Here is a 27,848-nt window from a genome sequence, read left to right as displayed (position 1 = left end):
CAAGCAGAAATAGAGAACAGCTAGACAGAAAACTAGATAGCAAAGTAACTCAAAGTGCAGCTCAGCATGTCCCACCCTTATTTAACTAAAGGAGGCTTAAGACGGGCACCAACACAAAGGAGGCTCACTCAGTTAGTTGAATTACAACTTTTGTTCACATTACAGCATGCGTTAGCTAACAAAACCATCAGCCACAAAGCAGACAAGCCACAAATACATGCTGTAAGCCATATTTAACCTCAGGGTATAACACGACCTGTCTACTCTACAAGTTACAAAGATGTTAAGCCACTGTTGCAGACTTTAATGAAATTCCTATCTTAAGAGGCAGCTCTCTTGGATGCTGGTCAGTGATGAACTGATGCTGTTAAGTCTGATGATCAAACATAACTCTGTGGTCATAGTCTAACTAATCTCATCTATTTTTCTGTTGAAATGTACAGAAGTTCCCCAGTGCTGTCCTGGCAGCAGAAGTCTGCCAGGTGGCGAGGATGCTACCAAGCAGTCTGCTGCCTTCACAGGAGACCTAAGATGAGATACAGAAAGTACTCACACCATGCTGGCACCTCTGGAGCTTCATTAAGTTACACACATTTCCACATTACTTTGCCAATTAATTTCTTTTTTCTTCTGTTTCCCTTTCTTCCTACTGGAGCCAAGAGGAACCATAAGGCATAACAACAGAAGAAGAAAAAACACTGAAAGAAAATAACCCACACAGAGAGCGCTTTTTCATTCTAACATAGAACAAATGCTTTTATTGCACTTTTAGAAAACCTGCATAGTCCTAACAAACAGGCTTACCCTCTCCTCTTACATAGAACATTTGGTTTAAACAACTGCCAGAGTTCAAACACAATTACAGGCTGCTCATGAAAGGAAATCCAAATGGGCTTGCCTTTTTTTTTTAAGGGAAGTTAATTAAAAAATTAAAAAAAAATAAAAAGAGAGCTGATTCTAACCTTTAAAGTTATCATCACTAATCCAGCACTGAAAATCCACCAGTGGCGAGAAGGAAGTTCACTTTCCAATCCAAGAGGGGAATACGCTTCAGGGCTTTTATGTCCTTTAGCCAGTCAGCTGTCACTGTAGCACAAGTGTGGTGGAGGCAGTCTTTACAGTTCTGTCCTTTCTCTTGTCACTGACATTATTTGCTTTTGACTTTCTCAGAGGAAGAATCCTGCATATTTTCTTTTGCCAGTTAAAATACAAAAGGCAAATGTCTGTTTGACTTAACTAAAATATGCAGTTGCATGCATGACTGACCATATGATAGAGAGCAACTGTCATTGTTCCTCTCAGCTTCCTAATCACACAATTCAGACTTCTGCTAGCAGAAGCTTGGCAAGATCTGAATATATAATGTCTTGCAGCTAATAATTTAGGAAGATGTAAATGTGTCTGACAGATTGACAGCTAATAGTTTTGCTCACTAGATGAGCCAATCTCTTCCTCTGCTATTGTCACAATCCCAGAGTTATGTGTCTGCTGGACAGTGTAGAAAGTTGCCAAAACAAAACTAAAAAAACCAAAAACAACTCCTCATTTGGTCTTGGGAATATAAAGCAGATGGAATTGTCAGGTACCTGTTGGATCATATTAGTAACAGTGGTTCATGTCCTTTGCATTCTTACTCAACATATTATCTCAAAAGTGCAATACTGCTTTTTATTCATTCATATTTACAAAGAACAAAGGTCTGAATATGAATCATCTATTCTCTTCCGTCTTCCTTTTAAATACTGCCTTATGGGAGGATGCTGTGAAGGTGGGTGGTTTATGGTACTCCATATCAGGGTGGAAAGTCTGCCATCTATTTCACAGTCACAGTTGAGGCGCCATGAATGGACTCCATCACAGCTGCAAAGCGGCTGCAGAGGTCATACGGGGAGTTGGGCCGGATCTTCGGGGGCTCTTTCAGCACAATGACCTCCGTAGAGCAGTCGAGCAGCCTGGGAAGCAATTCGCCCAGCTTCATCTGCAGATTTGCTGTCAAGGGGGAAAAGGATGAACTAGTCAATGGGACTGAAACAGTAAAAGACCATACAGCAGAGGATTTGAGGGCTCTAAGCTAAGAAACTATGATGCCTTTCATCCAAACCTGAAAAATGCCCACACCTTGCACACAGGGATGAGCAGCATCTGCTGACGCACTAGAGTCATTGCACCAGACGCTAGCCTGGATCTCACTCAGCACCCAAGTCCTGTCTCTGTGTGTAGTCTACGCTGGGCTCCATAAAGAGGAAAGCTCCACTGACACCTGGCTGTCTTGGGGCAGTACCAGATGCTACCAGGGTATCAGGTTTTCTCAGTTCAAGATGCTGTACTTACTGATAAGTCAGAAATAACTACATGTTTCAAGGCGACTATCAAACATTGGTTTTATACTGGAATGAACCAGAGCATTTTACAGCCTTTACCATCTCAGAGCTTCACAGGACAACCCATAGAAAAGACATTTTTCAGTTCATGGTAAATGACTGACCACATGAATGAGTTGACCACACAAACACCAGCATCAGACTGTGTATTAAAGGGCAGGCTCTTTCAGAGTATGAAAACCATCAGGACAGTGGTGACATCTGAGCTACCTCACATGATCCAGGCAGGAGGTGCGAGCAGCCTGCTTTTGTTTCTTCGCAACCTTTTGTTTAAGGTCAAGCTGTTATGACAAGCCCAAGAATGGGAAACTTGCCTATTAGCACACATTGATAAAAATTTATTCTTTACAACAGTATTTTGAGAATAAATCTGCATGTCTTTGCCTTATTTTCCTATGGTAAATTTACCCTTTCCTAATGATAGAAAAAACCTGCAATGACTCCCCAAACCTTCATATACAGGTAAAAGGGTGTTGAAACCAACATCCCTTAAGAAAAATAACACGGGGGGGGGAGCCACAGAAGCCTAACTTCAGACTGCAGAAGAAAACACAGAACAAGGACAGACATACAGAACCAAAATTCAGCTACGACACAACAATCCTCTCTTCATAGTGAAAAGTTCCTCTGTATTTGCTGCCCATACAGCCTGGGCAATTAAGCCTGAAGCATTCACATGCTATCTGTAGAAAATCCTCAATTCAGTAAGAGGAAATAAAACCAAAACCCATCTAAGACAAAGCTAAATCATTATTTTCAGATTAGTTTTTCACATTTAAATGAACAGGAATCCTTTTTCTGCAGCTTTAGTGAAAAAATAAAGATTAAATTATTCTATAGCATAATTCAACTGATGATACAAATACATTTATCCTCTCACAACCTCCATCAGAAATACCCAAACTTGCTACAATGCTAATGCTGTTTTAAATGGCCCTTCAATTCCTTTCTAGCTAAGATCTAGACACTGCCCTGACCACAAACAGTGTGAAGAAGGTAATGCGGGCAGTCATTCCCTACCGTCCATGTCTTCTTGTCCCAGATAGGAGCACCAGCGGTTTCTCATGACCTCAATGGCATCCAGATCTTCTTGGCAGATGTCAAAGGTGCTCATGAGGTGCATACAGGGAATGATCAGCTCATTCAGGATACTAATGCCCTCAGCCACACGAGCTTCTTCACAACTTACAAACAGAGATGCTGCCACCTCATTCAACTTCTAGGAGAGGAGGGAGAATCAGAGAAAGACTTTTAAAAAGCAAGCATGGACTTAAGATAATCAACGTGCTGTTAGGAAAGGCACACAGCTCAGCCCCTTTCACTGGACAGCTGTGCAGAAACACAAAGACTAACAAAACCAGGTGCTAGGTTCTGATGGAACAGCAACCTTTAATCAAAGGAATCACACTACAGAAAACAAAAAATGTATGCGTTTATATACATATATGCAATTTGTTATATATGCATGTAGCATATATATAGCTTATTTATAATTCTGATTTTAATATTTACCTTTAACGAGATTCCTCAAAAATCACATAAAACCTTCTTTCATTGAATTATTCTAGATTTCCATGCTACTGATGGTACTCAATAAGGGGCAGAAGCCACAGTAACAGGTGTAAGATAGAGTCACAGTGGTCTTGGAAACCACAGAGCACAAACTAAGAACAAATCCAATTTTTATACTGCTTTTTTCCTCCCACTGAAAAGGACATCACCTTTTATTCAGAAAGAAGCAGCTACCAGCATCAGAAATAAATGTTGTGGGGGAAGGAAGCTAATGGACAAAACCCAATACAACTACTGTTTTTTTGAAAAGCACTGACTTAAAAACCCAATAGTAAGTACATCAGGACTGGAGCATTCCCTGGAAAAAGCAGTATGTTAACTAAATGTGCTCCTAGAAGGGGATATGGTCAAATCTGATCCTTTGGGCAACATGTACTGAGCAGTAAGTGAACTGCATCACAGAATAAAAAGAGCTGATGTTAACCAGGCTGGTTTTACCATTACACAGCCCTCCCCAAATGAGTTGAGCGCACTTCATTACGCACCAAGAGACACTTTCTTCTGTACAAGGCAATCAGCGATTCATTCACTCCTCTGTTGGTTCCTTTCATCAGCAGAGTGGTGTTACTTTGGTAGGCATAGACCAGGTAGGTCAGGGACTCCTGGTACCTAGGAGAAGAGTGTCAGCTGTCCAGCCCGCAACATCTGTCACTGTCACAAGCTACAGCGTGGTCAATCAGGTCAACTTGGGAAATATTTTCCATTTAGCCTCAACAGTAACTAACATCAGACCCAACAGAAAAGCTAAAATTTCCTTGCCAAAGCATAAACAAACAGATGCTCTATGTCAAATTAAGTAATGTTCGTTTTTGCCCTGCATGCCAAATGAATATGAATAGCCCTTTAAAGTTTGTGTATAACTTGGTGATACCATGAATGCCAACGTTTTCTGCACTGCTCCAAGAACTTTGCACTTTGGGAGAATACTCAAAAAAATGCAAAGGATGGTGTTTTTGGTTCATTTATATATTTCTACCTTATAAAAACCCTGCTGAGAAAACAGAACAACTGCTGAATCAAACTTCTTGAAGAGCTGATAGAGAGATATAATAGAGATATAATTTCAGAAGATCTCTAACATACTCTTGCCCATACTCTTGCTCGTTTGCCCACCTGAACTTGGCAGCTCATCACTGCCTGCCACCTCAGAAGTCTGTTTCCATCCATGAATAATTCTAGAAGCTATTGATTTTTTTCCTGGATTCACAAAATCACTTTTCAAAATACAAACCTTTCATAAAACAGCAGTCTTTCTCCATACTGTGATAATTATGCAACTAAAACATTAGGGAGAAAAAGAAGGCCCTTTAAAAATCTTGACAGTCTGAAGAACTCCAAAATGTGTTTAAACCAAGTATAATGCCAGTTCAAGACACTTAAATTTTAGTCCAAAGGGCAGAAAAAGCGATGGCAATCATTTCTGCAAACACACCTCTGGAAAGAAGAACATACAGCTCCACTGAAAGAAAGATTAGAGGACACTAAAGAACCTAGATAGTACCTCAGCATAATATTTAAATTGATAACCAAAGCTGGCTCTGCATTCAAGAGAGGGTTACTAGCAAGTCAGAAAGAAAGTATATTCAAACACACAATTAAAGTAAACTTACTTTCTATTCTGATACAGCTCCAACCCTGTCAGCAGGTAAACAGATACCTTGCGAAAAAGACTGTAGTCTTCATGCCATCTCTGTTGAGGAAGAGCAAAAAAGCAGAGTACCAGCTTCACCTGTAACATGCACACCCAAGTTCTACATTCCTTCACAACCCAAAAGTATAGCAGATTTTACCCCTCAAAGAGATTAATATTCTCTTAAAAGCCATGCATTCAACAAAATGATTTAGTCAACTGCATAAACGTTCCTTAAAGCTCAGGAAATTTCCAGTGTATTCATTCTTCCTCATAGCTTCTGAATATACAAACTTCAGATGAAACCACTCAAGGCTGTTACCTACAGGCATGCCAGCTACTGCTCTATGTGCTTACACTGTTCCGTACCACATCCTCAGTTTCCCACATGCTGCTTTGGACAGCATGAGTTCTGACAGCGTGAAGGATCAAAGGTGGCATTTCAGTCCCTTACCTTATACTCCTCCATATCGACCTCATCAGGACCAATTTCTCTCAGCTTAGCTCGTGCTACCTTCATAATGCTAATTGACCTGCTCCGTATAAGCAGAGATGAGAAAAATCAGAAGAATGGCCCCAGCTGCTTCCAGATGAGAAAAATTTCATCTTGGAATCCACAGCACAAACCTTTCATCATAGCTGAGGTTTTTATCTGCAAACTGTTCAAGAAGGGTCCGTTCCACAACCTGTTGGGGAGCATTGTTTTGCAGGAAGTAAACAAGCACATGTTGTAACCGGGCATCGTTCTGAGGGGTAGGGGTCTCTTTGGAAAGGAGATAGAGCCTGGAGTATTCCTCATGGAATGCCTGCCAAGGAAACATATGTACTGAAACGTCCACACTTCTGACAGCCTGAATTCTACAGGAGCTGCTACAGAACTTAAATGTGTCCTGCAATTATGGGATTCTCATGGGAGATAACTAGCCTCTGCTGCTTAGTTATGTTCTGTTGGTGAACAGAAGCCCCAAAACATCTGGAGCTAAAATAAAAAAAAGGGGGGGGGGGATTGTATACCAAGGCAAAGCACATGCATCAGACATGAGATTTTCCAAAGCACCAAGGTGTCTAAATGCTTCTAAATGCTTTTCAGAGAGGGTGAGACATAAAACTTCCTCAAACAGTTTTGGTAAGCCTCTTGCCAGTGCCAGGTTGTCAAAATCAAATGTAGTCCTCTTGCATCTGTATTATCTGCATTAAGATGAATATATATCACAAGATACTCTTGCTAGTAGATAAGTAACATGGGTGATTTCTGCCTTGCCACCTTTCGTCATTAAATCTATCTGCCTCTAAAACCTAACACCAGCTTAAATATTCAGCAGTTTACATTCTTTCAAATCCCTCAACTTCATGCATTCATTCCTTGAAGACATTTTACAAGAGAGGTCATAGTAAGTATGCATTTTCAGGACCGAAAAAAAAATTTCATGAGTGCTTGTTTATTTCCTGACAATTGCATCAAGGACATGCAACAAATTTTAAAAGGCAAATGAAGTCTATTTTTTTTTTAAATCCAGAAGGAGAGAATTACCAATACCCTCAAAGAATACAAAGAATAAGCAGTATAAACAGAGAAAAGTAAAATCTGCTGTTTCTTCAGAGCTTACAAACTCTAAAAATTGTTCGGAACAAGGACATTATGCAAGCACAAACAGAAAAGCCATTAGAAGGGAAAAAAAAGCACAAATCTTTCACTTTCTTGATATGTCTTTAAATGTAACAGATTCTTCATTCTGAGAAAACTGATTTCCATACTGCTCAATTTAGCAAACAAATAGAATACCTTAACAAGCCCTGCTTCAGACCCATCTCGATCAAAGGTCTGGCGGGCTTTTGCAATAGCCAGGATGACACCTTGCATGGCTGGACTCAGCATCACCTACCATGAAAGCAGGAAAACAAACACAAACAACGACAAGGAAAACGGTAACAGACAGGAAAAGAAGAAAAGGCATGGTGAAGAAAGGAAAAACTTTCAAAAGATAAAAATTAAAGGAAATCATATGAATACAGGTGGAATAAGCCAGAGCTGCTACTTGCTTATATACTACTTACTCCACCTATCACATGCACTTTACATGCAGATTTTTTAAGCACTTAAATCAGAAGGTTTGTCGCTCCAAACCTTGAATTTATGAATTCAGGAAGTGAGAACATAAAGCACACTAACCCTAACCCCCCTCTACGTCCCACTCAATTTTCTTAAGCACTGCAAGATGACAGCGGTGCCTGTGGCAGAGCATTTCATTGTGCTAACTTCATACAAACATGTATTAAGCATATTCAACTAACTCAACTGGACTTGTGAAAAAGACAGCTTCTAGAATGTTGTTCAAGTATGTATGAACAAGGTTAAACAGATTCAAAAAAAATCAGTAGCTAGGATCCTCTAAGTTACACTACTAGGACTCAATTTCTTTGATAAATGGGACAAAACTCTGAAGACAGTAAAGGGGATTGTAAATAAACTAATACATCTATGGCCAATTTTTATATAGTTATGCCAGCATGACCACCCACAGGGACACTGAGCAGATCTAATTATTGTGTGCTTCTTACAGAGATGCTTCTCTGATGGTATTTAGAAAAGAAGCTACTAAACAATTTGGTCTGGCCACCATATTTTATTTCTACAGGGGAAAAGTTTACTCTAAAAACAGTACTGTTTCTGTGACAGACATCTGTCATATCCGGTCTTAGAAAGCTCAAAGCCAACTGGCTATAAAGTTATAGGTTAGTGATGGACAGTAATTAACTTCTGCAGTGGGAGCTGTACCTCCTCATTATATCCATCTGCATCAGATCTAACAGGAATTTTCCCCACACTGGGGATTTCCACTTCAGAGACCTGTGAGCTAGTTTGGGCAGCAGACTCTGTTTCTTTAGCATCTTGTGGTTGTTCTGCCTGAACTGTAAAGGTTGTTTCTCCCGGGCGGGCCTTCATTGGTTCTACCTCCTTTGGCTGTGGCCAAGAAGAAAAAGAAAAAGAATGAGAAAAACAAAAGCAAAATACAGGAAAGCAGGAGGGGACTGAGTTAAATGTGGTATAGCTACATAATTACACAGAAACAGAAAAAGCAAAGGTTTATTAAGAAGAATGATACAAAGACAACAACAGGTTGCATTCTGGGCCAGGGCTCAGTCCTTACCTCGCAGAGAGCTGCCTCAACGCCATTCTTTTCATAGGCAGTGGCTGTGTTTGCAATGGCCTTGGCAGTCTGATCCTTTGCAATCATGGCATGCTCAGAAGACAGAGAACGCACGCTCTGCTCACAGACTGAAGACTGATCTGTCAGGATAGCGATGTGTCATTAGCAAGCATGAACTGCAGGACACAAACTCAAATGCACAGAGGATAAAAGGTAAAAAGAAGTGCATGAGATCAAAGCAGCCCTCCTTCAAATTTACCAGACACACATACCAACTTCTTTAACTGTGAATGGCATCCAAAATAATTCCCATTAGAACTTATCAGCCACCTTCATTTTGTCAAAAACTTGGTTATGCAGCACTGAAGATGTAACACTCTACTAAAAGCGCACATTCTCAGGAATTATGGCCCAACATAATACAATGGCTTTATTAACATTTTAATCTGCTGCACCACCAGACAACATGATACAAGACACCAATTTAATACTTTATTCAAGTCTGGAGTGAGCTTGTTACTCAGTTCCATCAAAATATAACATTGTAATGAATGTTTGCTCTCCATTTACGTCTTCTTTTCCTCTGTTGTTCTAAAAATGCTTTGTAGCACTTCTGTGCATGATTAAACAGCTGCCACATTCATCCCAGAGGTGAATGTATTTCATCACGAGCTTGTGAATAGAAGCCTCATGAAACCTTTTCAGTGGGTATGGCACACAGTCAGGGATTGCTAAGTAACACTTTCCCACTCAAGAGAATAAAGGTTGGATATTTTCTACTCAACATTTGTATAAGAAAAGTCTGGAAGTGCAATGAGATTAGCTCATTATGATTAAATGAATAGAAAACACCATTTCTGTTGACAAGCCTGGAAGGACAAATGTACAAAAATTGTAGAATAGCTTTTTGTATTGCCAGGACATAGTCCCCAAACCAGCCGCCTTTGCTAATTGATTAACTGTTCCTTCAAGATACCTAGAAATTTACATAAGGCTCCAAAACAGTGGTCTTTATGACCAACTGATTGTTATTAGTTTCAACAAAGTTCACAAAATCAGATGTGGTATCACCTAGTCCTGATTCAGAAGAGAGATCCTGTGATTCAGAAGCAGCTGATGGCTCCATCTGAGGAATCTTGCAAGACTGCTCTTCCTCCCACTCCTCTGCCTCCTGCTCAAGTCGCCAATTGTCTTCTTGAACGTAGTGTCTCAGTTCGGGAGGCAAGGCTTCAACCTCCTTCTGAAACTGTCCAACCTCTGAGCCATCATCTTCATCTGGAACAAACGCATCAATTGTATATAATGAAATACACAGCAGCACAACACCACCTTTAGAGGCTAAACAAACATGGAATATTATTGATACCCACAATGAAATTGGCTGAGGAATGGAAATGGAAAAACGTACTTTCTACTAGCTTTATAATCTGATTCATAAAAAGTGCAAAAATAAAGACAAATCTACAGAGTTATCTGGAAAAAAAATAAAAGTAGTTTTTTCTCTACCTCTGAACAGCATTTATCACAGAAAAATTCCAGAAACAGCAACTGCTGATGCAGTAGGTCAGAAATACATCTGTATTCAAGGGCTACCACTGTACAGAGAATGGTATTTAAACTGCCCACAGTGGAACAGTCGCAATCCAGCTTAACACATCATATCTACAATATCATATAACATATAGAGGTTGGAAACCACATGGACTCGAAAGCATGAATTTCATGCTGGTACTTATCAGCACTTTTTATATCTATTTCAGTATTAAGTTTTGAAATACCAGAAAACCCAAGAAATAGTAGCTTTTGACAAGTCTTAAAATGATCAAAACCAAAATGATGAAATCTCTGGTATAAAGATTTTTTTCTTATGCACACACTGTAAAAGTAAAGCATTTTAAAAACAACAGAAATTGCATTAAATAGGGAAAAAACAAAAATCATGGGCTCATTCCAAAAATGGACCTGTCACAAGAAGACAAAGAACAACTTCCAGATTCTCATCAGCAATATTTAGCAATGAACAGAATGACAGTTCTCTATTGTTTGCTTCTATTTATTGCATCAAAATGTACCATGCATGAAATTATTAGGTTCTTCTACAGCTGTTGGCCATGTATAGTGCCACGTGCACAATAATTTATCCACATAACTATTTATACTTTGGCACTGCAAACAAACTCGCAAGACTAAGCAACTGTTACCAATAACTCATGTAATAGGGAAGGCTGTATAACAAAAGACTACTGTGTAGGTTCAACATAATGCATAAAAAACCATAATACACAAAAGTCTAAATATGCAACTCCAGTACCTGCAACAAAGCGGGACACTTTATCACTTATGTACATCAGGCAGTAGGCACTGGCATTCTTCGAGCCGCCAAATGAATCTTTCTCCAATTCTTCCCATGATGATTCTGTCACTGAGATGTCATTGTATTTGAGCCAGCTTTTTCGAGGCTGGTCATATATGTAGGCCCAGTAGTGACCAGCATTTGCTTGCCCTTCATGTACCAAGACTGCATGCAAATGATAGGGAACCTGCAAGTTCAAATGGACAGAGTTCGCAGACTTACTTCTAGTAAAGGAAGTTGTCTGATCTCTGTAAAGAAGTTATGAAATACATTCACAGATGTTGCCTTGTACAAGACGATTCATACATTAAATTTACTGCTGTGTAAGAACTGACTTTTAAGGGAAAAACAACTTTTTTTTTTTTTTTAAAAAAAAACAAATCCTTTTTCCTCTTCATCATAACACTGGGATTTTTTTAAAATACAACAAAGTGGATAACCTGAACTGACAACGATGAACAAAAAACAGCATCAGCATCATCAGTTTAATATTTACCTAACAAAGCTGCATTTTTTACCTGTTGGAGGAGAGGGTCACAGTACATTTGCTCAATGGATAGGTTAACTCTGGTAATAGACTCCTTCAGATCTGCCAAGAACATCACGAATGAGAAAAATACATAAAAAATAATGACTACCCAGGCTATTCTGGCCCTTTTCACTTTCAAAAAGTTTGAAGCCAGGCCATAATGGTCAAATAAACTTAACAGAGTTGAAACTTGTACAAGGTTATTTGATGATAGGTCCAAACTCAGTGGATATACCATGTACCTCAAAACATATGGAGGAGTATTTTTAGATGAGGAGGAACACTATAGGGCATAGCTCAGGACGTATCCAGTTGAAGCAATAGAGAGGAAATCAGGATGGCAATCAACTCAAAAATCACAACAAACATTTAGGACCAACCTTGCACATCTTGTTCAATCTCATTTCTCCATCGCTGTAGGCATGTCCTAACAAGGTTCATCTCTTCCTCAGAAACCACGTGAGGAGCTGCCCGTTCAGATATTTCTACTGGTGAATCAGAAGGCTGGAGTGGCACATTCAATTTTTTCTGTGGCGAGGAATTTGCCAAAAAGACAGCTGCATCTTCAGTCTTAGTATCCTTTCTTTCTAGTATGCTGCAAAACAAAATCCCATAGTAATAGGCAGATTATTAAATCCTTCTCATTTTTTTTTTTTTATAAAATAAAACAAGTTAAACAAAAAATACTCAAGAGTCAGAGCAGATATTTTTATTTTAGAATGGTACAACACAAAGAAAATAAGTTATTGGAAATGCAATTCTTCCTTAACAGACCAAATTCAATTATAGGGCAGGACAAATAAAAGCTAAAATTCTTACAGAACTGGTGGAACACAGTGAGGAACAGAACCACATGAATAATTCCAAAAATTCCATCCCTTACTAGGAAATTAAATTATTTATGTAGCATGGAGTGGAGGCCAACCAAACTGGGCAGGTTTGTAATTATCCAATATTGCAGTAATTTAACAGTGATAAAAAAAATAGTAACCTAACCAAAAAGAGCATATAATTTAACTTGGAATTACTCTTTATGGAATATGGCAATGCTGTTGTAAAAGGAAAAGAAACAAAACAAAACCACACACACAAAAAAAACAAACACCAAAAAAAACTCGCATCAAAAAAAAACAACCAACCAAAAACCAACCAACCAACACCCCCCAAAAAACACAGACTAACTGAAGTGAGATATGTACACAAACAGAAGCAAATCAGGAATAAAGTAGCCACTGACTACCTGGACTTGCGCAGGCCATCATGCTCACAAGAGCCCACATACATAATTCACTTTTAGAATGAAAACCAGTAGCATTTAGTTGAAAGGTAATGTGTTCTCCTAAAAGTTGTTTTTATTTCTATCTACTAACTTGTTTGGCTGTGAAAGCATGTCCAAAATGCATGATCCAGCTTGGGATTGCAGGACAGTTGTCTCAGAGTCCTGAACAGAAGACACACATACAGGAGACGCAGGTACAGCAGACTTTGTAGCGATGAATTCAAGAACATACTGGAGCATGTCAGGTAGTGGAAAGCGAGCTGGGCCAGAGCCATATTTCATGTACCTAAAATAAAAAAGCAAAACATTCCATTAATGAAGGAACATGACTGGTTAAGCTTGAGAAGAGCAACAAATAAGGTACTACATATTAGTTTATGACACAACATGTTTATAGAGAGCTGACATAGAATATTTGTTTTTATTTTTAATTGCTTTGAACACAGGAATTGTATCTCAATCTTAGGACACATTTCCTCATTGAACATTCACAAAGCTGCAAAGTTCAAAGTAATTTTGAACTCTCATTATGACAGCATATACAAACCTGGATTTTTTTTTTTTTTTTTTTTTTTTAAAAAAAAGACCTTGCCCTGCTACAATTTCCTTTTCAGGATCTGAAAAATGTATAGGGCCTATGCACACACACTTGTTCCTCAAATGCATCCAGCTCTTCTGTTCCTCAGAAAGCCATGCAGCTACAAGAAGAGCCCTCCGCTATCCCTTTTAGTGTTCAGATCATGTTTCCACTAATGAGAAGTGTGCCCCTGCCAAGGCACCATATGGATTCTGTCTGCTGATAACTGCTGCTGATGCTCCCTCTCTAAAGGATGGCCATTTCTAAAGCCTAGCCTGAGTTTAGAGCTGGTTTAACAGTAACACCAGAGCACCTCTTACTGGAGCAGCAGCTCTCCACGTCTGTGACAGCATGCAGACATGGTTGTTTACGGATATGTCTGTGGGTTGTCCCAGCTGCATCCCCTCCCAGCACCTTGCTCACCCCCAGCTTATGTGCTTGGGAGGGGGGGGGAGAGGAGTGGGAAGCAGAGGAAGCCTTGACACTGCAATAGCCAAAACATGGGTGTGTTATCAGCTCTGCTACAGTCAGAGATCCAAAACACAGCACAGGCTGCTAAGAAGAAAACCAGCTCCATCCCAGCCAGACTCAATACCATGCCACACATGGACCTAAATATGAACCACTCGCACGATGCCTGCCAGAGTCTAAGCTGAACACAAACAATTCCAAGGCTACTACAGTGCAGGACAAGCATTTGCCTTCCACCTGTTCACAGAATTGTCATAATCAAATATAAAAGAAATTTAAGCAAGTTTAATGCTGATTAAAAAGACTTAGACAAAGCTCCTGGAAAATGAAGCCTTCTGTTTGCCCACAAACCAGATCTTTGCTACTGATTTTTGCCACTAAATAAATAATGCCAAATGCTAAGCTGTAAAGAACATCTAATGCAGCACATAATGTAGTTTCTTTTTAAAGATATTAATAGACTTCCTCAGGGAAACATGTAAATATAGTTGACAGTTCCAACTGTAGTATTTAAAAATTTGCTCATGTAACAATATCATTCATCTGCAGAAACCATCAACAAACCCAAGCTTTTCTTATAAAAACACACTTCCACACTCCAGGCTTCTCAGAACACAGTTGTTTCTCCTTCCCATGTGTTTTCTCTTTGAATGCTTGTTTGAAAGGAAGAATTTACAAGACTTCCACGTGGTACAAAAATAAAGTTAGCTGACTACTTACCTTTCCAGTTTCTGTCGCAGAATCATCATTTTCTCCTTTAATCTCTTCATTTCTTCTCTCTTCATCTGAATAAGCTCTTTGCTGCAGTAAAGGTACCTAGAGAGACAAACAAAGAGCCCAATCACGTGAAATGTATTTACTTCTCAGACCCAGTCTTTCATAAATATCTTAGAATCCTTCCTTGCTCACCAATACAACCTTTTAAATTTATTTAATTAAAATAAAGCCATAGATTTAAACATACCATACAACAGAATATCTCACCTGTCCATGTAAATAGTCTGAGGAAATTCTAGCTTGGTGTGAATTTTTTCTGGTTGTCCCAGTGACTGATTGAACTCAAATCGGGAGAGTTCAAAGGTCAATACTGGTGGAAGCTTTGTAAACCAGCGCTGTAAAAAAAGCAGAAATGCCCCCAGGGGGACCTGTTTTAAGATGACTGCCAAACAGCACATTTTAGACTGATCCTAAATATCTATCTGTCTTTAAATTCTTTATGTATATTGTGTTTATTGAGTGACTAGTCAGAAAATCAAGTTTTATGAGATTAAATTTATTTCACTTCCATTTTACATTTTTACCATGAAGCAGCCTCATAATAACTACCAGAAGGTTAATTTTCATTGCCTGACACCTCCCAGCTTGGTAGCTTATTAACTGGTCCAGCACTGAACTTTAGAAAATTACCAGACCCTACACAAACTCTGGATGTCAGCTACAACCCTCCACAGTAGTTATTTGCCAATGCAGATCACATGCAATGATGAATAACAAAACAGAAGTCCTTAAGCATTGTGTTATTCCTTATCCTCTCTGTGTCTGTTTCAGAACTATTCAATTTGGGAGATTCAGACATGAAACCCACTTTCTACATATATATAACAACTGTTTCAAAGAGCCATGCTGAAAGAAAAATTCTGAGTTGAATTTATACTTCCTCTGCCTTACTGGATTCACAAATATTTCAAGCATCCACTTCCCGTTTACTTCACCTACCTTAGCATGGCACCAAACAGACAACACTCTCTGTTGGACTCATGATGAACACACTAAGGTCATTGTCCTTTGCATGATTCAAGTCAGATGTCCTGCCACAATAAATCTGCCCCACACCAAATTGGAACAGCAAATTTTATATCTAAAAGAATCACCTTCATTGTAAATATATATGAAATTTAAAACACTTTGGAAGGAAATGGCCAGTTAGCAGAGCTTTTTTAGAAGATTTTTAGAAGAAGCCCAATCTTCAGAACAAGAGAACCCAAAGATGGAAAAGGAAAGATTTACACACTTATTACCTAGGAGAAACCTAAGTTCTAATTAATCCTTGTGATCCTTTAAGCTTCAGTGCGCTCACCTAAGTTCTCCAAAGACAAAATGCACCCTATTCTGTATGCCCCCTATCATGCAGACTTCCTAGAATGTAAAATTAAGATGCAGTTTTTTCAATCATATTTCTTAGAAATAGAGGCAGGGCTTTTTCATTCTGTCTGCACAGTCACAAAGACTAAAGCATCTCCATCATTAGTCCAATTTCTCCCTACCCTTCAGAAAAGGAGTTGAAAAAGCTAAAATGCTTGGACTGAAGTGAACCTGCCTGATTAGCTTTCTATATCCCTTTGTCTCTAGCACCAACCTACACCAATTTCAACCAAATGTGCTGTAAATGCATCCAAACAGCTTCATGCAGGAACTAGGAAAACCAGAAACCAGCATTTGAGAGCAAAGTCAGACAGGGCTTAGCAGCACAAGATTTCATTATTCTTTTGCTAGTTTAAACTGCAGCAACACATTTTTTAAACCTTCTCATTGAACAGAAATACTTTTCTATCCCTTCTAAGCCAGACACCTTTGCAAATTTCTCAATATTATTTCTGAGTCTTTCTCAACCTAACTTCCCAGCTGTTCTTAATATAAATAGGATGCTGAATATAATGATATATCTGAGCTTTCTAGTTTGCTGCAGATAAGTAGTTCATGACTGATTTGTGATTTGCAGGATTTAAAAGAAAAAAAAGAAAAAAATCAGCACAGTCAGAAGAGTGAAAATGAAAAGAAAAAACACACACTGTAATAGGGAGAAAGATACAAATTCCAAATGGCATACCATAGAGTTAAGCACTGTACTTTTACCCTCCGAAAATATGGAGGCAGTGGTTCTCCCCCTACTCAGGTACAGGTAGGCTTCAACAGAAAGAGAGAGACTTTATCACACTTGCATCAGAAGCAGCTCTTTACCTTTTTAATTTAAAACAAACTCCTCTAATTGGTTATATAGGACAACACATCTTTACAAATAAGCAGACTCAATATCTACGTAACACTAACATACATTTATACAAGATTCCAGGTATGCAGTCAAATTTTTTTATTCAGTTAGTAGTGACTGTTTATGCCATTTCAAGTTGTCACACTATACTGAGACACACCTGTGCTACACGCATTGAATTTTTCTTTAGAAAGCAACCGAAACCTCAACAACAAAACTTGCAACTAACCTCCTGTCCATATTTCACTGACTGAGTTGCTGTCTCCTCATCCATTTCTCCCTCCACCATGGCTCCTTCCAAGCACTCATTCAAGTTTCGATAACCATTTACCTGAAGGGGATACTGCCCAAAGGTTTCAATCTTGGAAAAAGTGTTGCCTGAATGATGAAAATGATACAAAATGATACAAAACCCGTGTTTTGTCAAGTGAACAAAAAACTCTGGTTAAGTGAGAGTTTGTTATAAGCACCAGTTTAGATGCACTACTTTTAAGAAATGAAGTGCATATAGCTTTCTACATATGTCTGTCAGGGTAAGCCTCCTTACAAAGTAAGTGCTTTCAAACACAGAAGCACTTACAAGCATTAAATGCTTTCAGAAGATGTATTTTATAGATGCTAAAAATAATTTTATAAAGAAGAATATTTGCAAGTTTACTATAACAATGAAGATCCAGGCAATTTCATCAAGGATATGCAACAAAAACATGCCTTATCACTGTCATAAATCAAATTTCTTAAAGGAGTTAGAAAGTGAATCTACCAAAACCTTAACTCACCTTCATGGACACCTTCAGTCAAGAAAGTGCCATAGAAAAGTTGTACCATTGGGTTTTCAGATTTATCTGCAGGGCTTCTGTTTCAGAAAGAAAAAGAACAGAATACATTTGCAGCTTTAGGCTGCAAAAAAGCCTTAACTCTTAATCTAAGCATTTGCTCAGGAATCTTCCTACAATCAAAAATAAAGTTTTCTATCAAAGCACAAAACAGAGAGGAAGCTTCTCATATGTTTCCATACTCAAAAACACATAATACTGGCAAGGAAAAAAAATGAAGGCACTGCCTTTTGAAATCCAGTTAAAAACAAACAAACAAACAAACAAACAACAACAAAAAACAACCAGGTCTTTTGTTTACACCAGTCTGTTGAGTTCCCTTAAAGCTTATATGCTTTGCAGTCCATGCTGGCATTGAATACAGTCCTACACTTAAGCAAGAAATGTAGATCTAACAGTCCATAAGCACGTTTCACACTGAAGGAGGATTACCATTAATAAACAAAGAAGTCTTTTTCATTACTCAAAATTTTCATTTAAAGTCCTCTCATTTATTAAGCAGTCACATTTAAAATCTGTTTCTCCTCAGTGACAAGTCAAACTCCTGGTATCATAAAAAACTCACTTGACATTCACAGCAAGCTGGAATGCATCTTCCAGCCAATCCAGTAGTTTGTGTGTAAATTCACTCACATCTTGCTAGAAGAGAGACAAAAGTTGAGAGTCAAACATACCAAGAAGAATGTGTTTTCACACTCTGCTGGTTTCACAAACCTATGTGAACAAAACCCAACTGGTACTGCTGTACCTACCCATCTGAAAGAAGCATGGAACTGAAGTGCTGCGATGATTTAGACCCATAGTGAACACCCTGTTCATCTGCAAACTAGTTGGAGGAAATTATTGTGATTACTTCCCAGATGGCACAGGGTACAGCACTGTTACACTGGCTGTTTAACTACGAAGCGTGTACATTTCACCTAAGCCACACAGGGACAGCTGTTTGTCAGCTGACAAACAAACGAAGAGGTCTCTGAAAATAAGAGGATGAAGTGAAACAGAATTTCTCTGTTAGCAAGTGCTGGTTTGAGAAAAGCAAAAGGCTTTGTAACATGGTTTTACCTGCTGTTCTTCAGCTGATCTAAATGCATCCCTTAAAAGTTCCAGTGCTGCAGAAGGGTCCACAAACTTACGACGTGTTCCCAGCATTAAAGCAAACAGACACTGAAGTTCTTGCATGAATGCAATATTTCTTTTTCCCTGCATCACAAAAAGAAGAAAAACCAGACCCTTCCTGCAGCTCAAAAAGCACCATTTAAAAACAAAGTGCAAACAAACATGCACATGCCTTAAGAGGTAAGCTAACAACCAAGGAAAGAGATTACATTAATAAAGGACAAAAGCAGAAAGACATGCAGTGTCCTTTCTCAGAAACAATATGATCTCCCAGTGGATGCATGGGAGAAAGAAATAACTTATGAGGAACTTTAGGAGAAAGGAGGTGCCAGAAGTAATAATAGCTAAAAGGTAAGGTAACTTTTGAAGTTATTCTTTATGCACTTGGGGTTTTTTAGAATAACAAGAGCACAGACAAAAGCAAGTATACCAAAGCTCCTAAATGGTGGTGTCCAAAAACTAGAATGATATATATAAAACAAATGAAAGATAATTCTATGTATAACTTTTTTTCTTTGAGTATTTTCTAAGCATCTTCTGCTGACCACTCTCAGAAGGTACTAGAGCTAACAGACCTTCAAACTGCCTCAAATATCAGTTCTTCTGAGGAGCATATAACAAACAAACAATCTGCCAAGAAGTTTTATGGGACAGATTTTTCCCTGCAACTCATTTTGAAGCTCTAGAGAAAAGCTTACTTTTTTTTTTTTCTCTCTACAGCAATTCTGTCTTTGAAAAGTATTTCCCAAATTTGTCTTTAAAGCAGCTAAGCAATTTAAATGTTGTTAACGTATGAACAGAGGTCTCAGAAAGCCTGTTTCAAATTAAATCTGCTTAAAGAAATAACAAAACAGTATACCACAAAAGGGAAACTTCACAGCTGTACGTAATGAAAACTTACAGTGCGACTACGACAACTTTCAAGTACGTTTTGTGGCAGAGAGTAGCCAAGGACTAGCCTCCGAAATTCTGGCAACTGAAAGAGAGACTGAAAGGAAAGGAGAGGTAACGATTGATCAGCACCTACAAGGATTTGACTCATTTCAGTTTTATGCACCACTGACTCTTACTCCACAACTTTTTCTGTTCACTACTAATTCTTCAACAGCCTTGTGTTACTACATTAACATTTAAGTACTGGTGTGGTACACAGACTGCTTACATCTGCACCCTCCATATTCCTTATGCTCTTCCAAAGAAAAGAATCTCATACTCCCAGTTTAGACCATATAATCAGTTTAAGAAGGTGTATTCTATTCTGTACAGGCAAGCTTAGAAAAAGCATACAGGAGCAAGTCACACAGAAAAATGAGCTCATTTGCAGCTTTTTTACTTTTTCTCAAAGCTAGAGAGCCATGATTGATTAACATTTATCTGCTTTGTAAAATGGTTAGAAGAGACAAATTTGTTCAGTAGCACTTAGTGTTGTCGCTTCTTGTTCAGGTTATCACTAATAATATACACTGCCTAGTTGCTTATTAGTTCAAGTATCTGTGCCACTGTATTCCATTAACCAGAACCTGATACCCCAAGTATTACAGAGCTAACAGTGTCACCAGTATAATTACATTACTGGTTCACTTTTCCAGTCAAGTTTCTGTCATCCAGTAAGTATTTGTACATCACTGCACCATAAAAAGCAGTTGCATATATACACACTGATTATATGCATCTGTATCTATTTTTATAGAAAGTCTCTTTTTAACTGCTCTTTTTACATATGATTAAACATCATGTAAAATAAAAACAGTATTATCTGAGGATAGCCACATTCAGTCCTCTATACAGGTAACTACAAAGATATTAAATATTTAATTCTAATTGATAAATATTTTGTCTCCAAGACTGCAGCTATCACACAAGAACTTTGCCATTAGATTACCTGTATGACAGCGCTAAACCAACATGTATTACCAATGTTTTTCATTCCAACAGGCCAGTCGCCCACTCTTCTCCAGTCACTCTGTTTGGGATTCTCCCCCCAAACTTCACAGCGTTTCCTTTTGGAACGATTTTTGTTTTCGGCAGAATGTACTTCCTGTGGTCTGTCACAAAACATGAACACTTCTGTGAACCACCATCTCACAAAGATTCTCAGAAACTCTGGAAGTTGTACTCTAGTCACAGGCAGGATGCAGAGTTGAGCACTGACAGGTGATACCTGGCCCTACAGGCAACAAACGTCTCACCTGACTCCAAAAAAGTTCCAACTCTGAAACAGGGTGGGTGAAAAACAGGACTGGAAGATAATTTGAAATGATGGAATGAGGTATTAGATATGCATGTTTCTCTTCATAAACTAGCTGCATGTAAAATTAGTATGTAGAGCTACTTAGTCATTACTGAAGGCAAATTCAATCCAACCTAACCCACTGGAAAAAGGAGAGAGCTACACAGTGACTAGTGTGAGGTGAATCAATACATGAGATTTCAAGGTGCTTCTTCAATAGGTGCTACAATACCAGTAAAGTATTTTGTTTGGCATGCCAGCCATGTCAGCAGGAATCAAATAAGACAACTAAAATTATGTTTTCTACTCCAACCATCATGTTGCAGTGCTGCTCCAAAAGATCAACTACACCACCTAGAAGACAATAACAATCCACACACTGTCTAAAAGCTATACATCTAAATCACATACTGTCTAAAAGATATACATCTTTTACACAATTTATGTTTATTTTGCAATTACAAAAAATGCATCAGTTTAAGAATCCACCTACAATATCTGGCAAAACCAAAACCAAACTTCAAATCCACTGACCTTTCAACATCTCTTTCTGCAGCTTGACCTTTTGGAGATTCCAGTCCTCTGAAAACAACTGTGTGGAGGTCTTCTTTGTTGTTTGGGTTGAGTGCAGCACCATCTAGAAGCAGAACAGCATTCTAATCACTTTTCCACCAGGTGGAAGCAAATGATTTCTTTAAAAAGAACTTCTAGAAAATGTTACACTTCACAAACATGACTTTTAACATGTTGCAAGCATGATTTTCTAGTAAAAGTTTTAAGAACAAATTCTTTTAGGTTGGATCACACTATGAAATCATAAAAAAACTTTGAGCAGGCTTGGTTAGGAGCACAGACCATTCAGCTGTGTAAAGGCCAGATTTCCTTACACTCAAGTTCAGAGCTTGCTGGAATATTTCAAACCTATTAAAATAATGAATCAGGAACACCAGCTGCTGCTTGTATTTGCTACGCTTTGACACCAGTGTTGACAACTTTTTTTTGAGAAATAAAGGTTTTTAATTTAATACAATTTGCATGGTCACACAGAATCAACTTCCTGTGGTAATATTTATTTAAAAACTCACATAATCAAGCTGCTGGTCAAAATAACATTTTGTTTTAAATTTTCATTAAAATGTTGTACAGAACACTCAATTCACCTGCTCTGCAAGTTAATGCTGCAGAAAGAAACGTATGCCTTGACAGGGATTCGGTTCTCTATTCTGGTCTCTCTGGTTTACAAGTTTCCTGGGTTTTCTGTGTTAGCCAACTGATCAATTGTTTAAAATAAATACATCTTTGTAACATGATTTGTTACCTACAAACTGGCCCTTAGCTGACCCCGAGATGAGCTGGTTCTAGGAAAACTAACCTTACCAATACCAAAGTGTTTTTTTTTTTTTTTGTTTTTTTTTTTCTCCACTCCTGTTTTGGTTTCCTGAACCATCCCATGGCAAGTGACAAATATGAGCAAAATCAGTGCCAGGACAGGAATGGGAGAGATTCACTGGCAGAAGCTGGAAGGATCAGTGCTTTCCCTTTCATCTCAGACAACATTTAAGGAGAACGTTAGGAGACGGTGTGAGCAGAGACTTACTTTGTGGAAGCTGTTTGCCCACAGCACTCCCTTCCCAAGCAGATGGCTCTACAGCAGCCGTGTCTTGAGCAGGCTCTTGAGCGTGCTCCTCTGTGAGGAAGGTGACTGCTTCCATTAGGTCTCCATTAGCAGCCTAGGAGAAAGACATGGAAAAATCCATAGTTACAGTGTTACTCCATCTAAATTTACATGAGATTTAATGCATCCATGGTAAAGATAGGCATCCTGGCTCCAACTTTGCTTTCTCTAATCACAGAAGAAAGCTATCTATTGGTGACAAGTAGCAGTAAAAATGAATATAATAAAGGCTACAATTTATCTGATGGAGAGCACTTTGCCTTTATTACTAGGGCATTATAGACTCCATTAACTAATTTCATTTCCCTTGCCAGAGATTCAAATAGTAATAGGTCTGCAATGCAACAGGGTATTTAGCCACAGGCAGAGACTCACAGGAATGAAACTCTCCAAGAATTTCAAGACATATATATCCTACTGAACTAAGGTGTTCCTTTAGACCATCACTACAGGCTATGCACGCTGCATTCACTTGACGTAACACAGCACTAGGTATCTGAAGAACATGCAAAACACTGATCTTTGTTCATTCTAGGAAACAGCTCAAATAGACTAGTTTTCTATTTCATTTTACACAATGAAGTGTTAAACTACTTCACATTTATTCTAGCATTTCCTGAATATTACTTCTCAACGAAACTTAAAAATTTTCTTAAATGAGTACTTTTGTATATAAACAAGTCTCTTTGTATATAAACAATGGTACTCTTGCTGACACATCAAGGCAATAGTGTCTGATGATTCCAGACTGATGTAGCTGTAATCAGTCAATACTACAATTTTAAATATCAAAACATGCATTATGAGAAAGAATCTTTCCAGATAAATGTTGTTTCTCCAACTGCCTGAGATGCTTCTGTCCCTTCACTTTAGAGCAAAAATGACTGTTCCGGCGATGGACAAAATAGCCAATCGCAAAGCTGCCAATGTGATTTCAGTGGTCCATGTCTCCTGAGACAATACAAATGAAGAAAAACAAACTTTGCCCCACAACATTTGCATTTACTGTAATGCATGAATAACAGACCTGTAGGAGCAAAATTACCAGAGAATGTTTACCGTGTTTTAACATGGCAGGTGCTTTAAGGTCTACTATTGGATAAAAAAAATGAGGGGTTCTTAATTTCACATTGAGCTTTTGTTTCAGATGTGGCTGAATACATGCTAGCCCTAAAATTCTATTTCCTTCTGACACCAACAAATGCTGGACTCCTGTTCCTATGTGCCTCATGGGTGTATCTGAATGAAGTAGAAACCAGGGGTAGAAAATAGGGGATGATTTATGAACCAAGTTGTTCCATTCAGGACATGCTGTATCACTGACATAGGCCACACACTGACTGTTTCAGCAAGGACTAGCTTCTTATCAGCCCGCAAAAATGCCAGTGCTTATCTGACCCTTGAATTATGTTTCAAGAGAGCCTGAACTTGCCTAATTTTGGGGACAAAATCAGAGGTCTTGACAACACATACAAACCTTTAGAGCTGCTTGAAGGAAAGCTGAATCTTGAATTCCTGTTATCTCTTTCAGTTGGTTTAAAAGCATCTGGCAATCCTACAGTCGAGAAATAAAGAAAGCTAATGTAAAAAGGTGACCAAGAAAAACATCAAGCTGTTTCTGCAATGCTTGCCAAGGGCTCACCAGAGTATTTGTGCTTTCTTTCCTTTTTACTTAGAGATCAACACAAAAGCTCAGTTAAACGTGCCAGATAATAATACCAACATCAGCTTGAACATCGTAGTTAAAATTTCTATTTACAGACTAACTTTCAATCTGTTGTACATTCAAGAGCATGTTAGCAGGCCTCAGATGAAGCACCGCGCACTCCGTCACATGAACCACACCTGGGGGGCACGAGCACCACTCTCCTAAAAGCAGTAGCATCTGCAGCAGGACATATAAGGAACCTGGTAAGCTCTCGGGGGATTGGAGAGGGGCTATTTTAAGCCTGGCTGTACATGCCACTTGTGCACGTCATCTCTCACTCACAATGAGGCATCAGAAGAGGGGCCCAAGAAGTTTCCATTGCTTTTCCTTCCCACCTCACAGCAACTTGAGGTTTGGTCAGCTACTTGCTGTTGTCTGTAAGCCTTGGCCATGGCCAACAATATATTCTTAGCTTAGCCACCTAAGAACATTTCTGTAATCATTTTCTTAACAGATTTATCAAATCCTTATACACTTTAGGGGTTGTTAAGTGGAAAACAGACTTAGTTTAACCACACAAAGGACCTGGTGAGGGTCATGTAGAAGCATTGACCCCAAGAACAGAACGGTGAAAGACACTTGGCTAAAAGCATTTATTGCCCGGAAGGTAGCAAAGCCTATCACCAGTGAACACAGTTATGGTTGATGGAATAAGATTGGTGTCCATGTTACAGAACTAAGTTTCCTGAAGAGCCTGCATCTCGTAAGAGATACCTGCAAGCATGGAACGCTGCCTATACAGAGATTTGCACAAACGGCCAGGCGCACCTCTTTTTCCATAGGAGTGGTCACTGTGCCCAACAAGTGCTGCAGTGCTATGAATAACTTAAACAGCATAGTTTTGGGGAATGCCAGCTCCCCCAGCAGCAAGCAGTGAGGTCTCATCGTCCCCCTTTGGAGCAGCAGCTGCCGGCAGCCCAGCGCCAGTGAAAGCTGACACCAGGAGATGCAGCTTTGCAATGCTGGAATCCAGTGTGGCACAGCTAGGATTTGATGCAGGACAAACAGCACGGACTGTCGTGTATGCCTCACTTATAAAGGCTATCTGGCATCCTGCTGCCAGTACGGTCCAATGGATCCTAGTTTCTTAAGATCACACATTTAATTAATCTTAACTGGGAATGCTGCGGAGCAATAAATTCAAATTTCTATGTACTCTAATCACTGGGAAAAATCTTAAGATGTTTTAATTCAACTGGAGCACAAGTTGCAACCAGTAATGTCAGCTACTTTTTTGAGCTATATATACACATCTATACTGCTGACAGATGCTATTCCAGGCACAAATATCTTAAAAATAGCATGCATCCACACAGGTGGCTGGTTAAAAGACAAGTCCCCCCCCTTTTTTTTAATGGGAATTCTCCCAACAAGTTACTCATCATAGTCCCATTTAAATTACTCTTTTGGTAAGCTGCTACAAAAAAACAAAGCATGAGTACGTGCACACATCCTTCCCAATCCCTCACACACGCTTTTTCAGTCTCTGCACCTAAAAACCTGAGAAGAGCTGAGATGTTCTGGAAACCCTTACGGTGAGCCAGCAGCACAATGAGACACTGTGCGATAGGAAGCCAAGAGCATGAGCCTCAGGACAGGAATACTTTCACTATGGCACACTAATTACATCATGTTGCCAATTTTGCTGCCTTAGTGAGCTGTATTCTTGTTAGCTAACCCCACCTAACGCTGTGGGGCATATGTTTCCATTGGAGAAAAATCCATGCTAATAAGCCACACTGCAATAATGAAATCCAAGGCAGGACAGGGCATGATTTCATCGTCTTTTCTTCTTCACCGAAAGAAAGACTCGCAAAGGCTGCAGTAAACATAAAAACTAATTACCAGCCCACAGTTCTAAGTTACCACTTAAAATTCTACTGATTTTTATGGCAATTTTATTCAGCCTTTCATAAGAAACATTAACAGCAGGAAGTTTATCCTGTACAAGTTTCAAGAGGATTGCAGCTGACTGGCAGCCCACAAAAGCCAATGGGAACCACACTCTGCGTGTACAATTTAAGTTTTTGGAGAGTATTTTTGTTTTTCTAACTAGTCTGGTTGATTGCTTTTGGAGTTATGCTCCATGGTACTTTAAAACAAGCTCCACAGCTGTTTTCAAAACAATAGTGGTAGCATGCTACACCTGTTAATACACATTACACCTTTAAAACCAAAGCAAACACTGAAATCTGACCTCCCAGAAAAATAACAACCACAGTGACAATGCTATTAGTATTAGATTATGGCAACAGGAGATGACTCTAGAATCAAGATGCCGGGAGGAATGGACGGTATCAGAGATAAAAATTACACGGTCAACTAACAAATGATAAAGCTGGGAGGTTTTGCTATTTTCCTTAATATGATATGAGCACAGGTAGTTTGTTTTGAGGAGAAACTGGAAACAGTGAAGGGTGTAAATGTGGTGCATAAGTTCAAGGGGCTCCATAAATAACAGCATGCAAGGCAGATGTTGTAACTGGCACAGAAGAGGCATGCAGAGCAGATGACCTTCAGCCACCGCAACTCAACTGTGCTTTTTATCAACCCAGCAAAATGGATATGAAGAGGCTTGAAAACCTACAGACAGTAGCACCAACAATGCTCACATTCCTGAAATGCGACATTTTACAAACCAACATCCATCAAGACAAGGAGCAAAGGCCTGCTAGCTCCCCATCTGTCAGCACGCGCGTACACAGGCTCCTGTACATTGTGCACTTTCCTGATGCTGGCCCTGTGCAAACCTGGAACTGCTGCCACACAAACATATCTTCTAAATGCACGGTGCACTCAATCGATACTTTCTTCCAGCAAATTCCTTAAACGCTGCCCCTGAGAAATGCTTCTCGCATCCTAAGAGCGCAGAGGCGCTGCAGGGCACTCTCAGACGAGCGGTCCACGTGCCCTGCCTGAGTGCTCTCACGCTCTGGGCCGAGCGCTGCAGGTTGCCCACGGGAGTGGGTCCGTGGCCAGCCTGCGGAGCAGAGCCACGCGTCCTGCCGAGCACACCCCTGCCTGCTGCTGGCTAGGCAGCACTGAGGCTCGTAACAGGTGTCAGAAGATGTTCCAGGTAACAGAGAAAGGAGAAAACTCACGACTGATGTTACAGAAGTGAAAGTTTTAGAAACCTATGAAGGTTTTAAAAACAAACCACGCTAAGTCCACCAAGCGCTGACCAAGTGCTTCACACACAGCAGAGGCACGGCACGCGGCTCCGAGGCGTGCGCAGAGCCGGGCGCCTGGGCTGCGGGCGGGGGCAGAGCAGCACCGGGCCGCTGCCCCGGTGCGTGCAGGGCTCCGGCCCGGCCCCCCGCGGCCCGCCCGGCAGCCGCAGCCCCAGCCCGGGC

At 39.5% G+C, this 27,848-nt stretch overlaps 1 protein-coding gene across 6 annotated transcripts; it reads right to left on the bottom strand.

The window, feature by feature from the left end:
- Positions 1-728: 728 nt before the first annotated feature.
- Positions 729-25,395, bottom strand: USP28 (ubiquitin specific peptidase 28). Of its 6 annotated transcripts, none has more exons than XM_035346069.1 (26): positions 25,210-25,395; positions 24,265-24,342; positions 22,710-22,842; positions 21,647-21,749; positions 20,765-20,927; positions 19,784-19,870; positions 18,829-18,966; positions 18,332-18,405; positions 17,710-17,786; positions 17,160-17,308; positions 14,926-15,053; positions 14,662-14,757; positions 12,985-13,179; positions 11,995-12,209; positions 11,604-11,674; positions 11,044-11,272; positions 9,804-10,007; positions 8,733-8,872; positions 8,360-8,545; positions 7,367-7,462; positions 6,211-6,389; positions 6,038-6,116; positions 5,564-5,643; positions 4,439-4,562; positions 3,402-3,600; positions 729-1,989 (listed from the first exon to the last, which is right to left on the bottom strand). In XM_035346069.1, the coding sequence occupies exons 1-26, from the start codon at positions 25,378-25,380 to the stop codon at positions 1,814-1,816; spliced, it is 3,570 nt and encodes a 1,189-aa protein (XP_035201960.1). In that variant the 5' UTR covers positions 25,381-25,395; the 3' UTR covers positions 729-1,813. The 6 variants fall into 6 exon arrangements, with proteins under 6 accessions (XP_035201960.1, XP_035201961.1, XP_035201962.1 ...); XM_035346070.1 differs by lacking the exon at positions 25,210-25,395 and adding an exon at positions 24,555-24,587; XM_035346071.1 differs by lacking the exon at positions 8,360-8,545.
- Between the last annotated feature and the right edge of the window lie 2,453 nt (positions 25,396-27,848).

The sequence above is a fragment of the Oxyura jamaicensis genome, chromosome 24 (assembly GCF_011077185.1).
Source record: "Oxyura jamaicensis isolate SHBP4307 breed ruddy duck chromosome 24, BPBGC_Ojam_1.0, whole genome shotgun sequence".
Lineage (NCBI taxonomy): Eukaryota > Metazoa > Chordata > Aves > Anseriformes > Anatidae > Oxyura > Oxyura jamaicensis.
The sequence above is the reverse complement of the archived record's forward strand: the minus strand, read 5'-3'. Positions and strand labels throughout refer to the sequence as shown.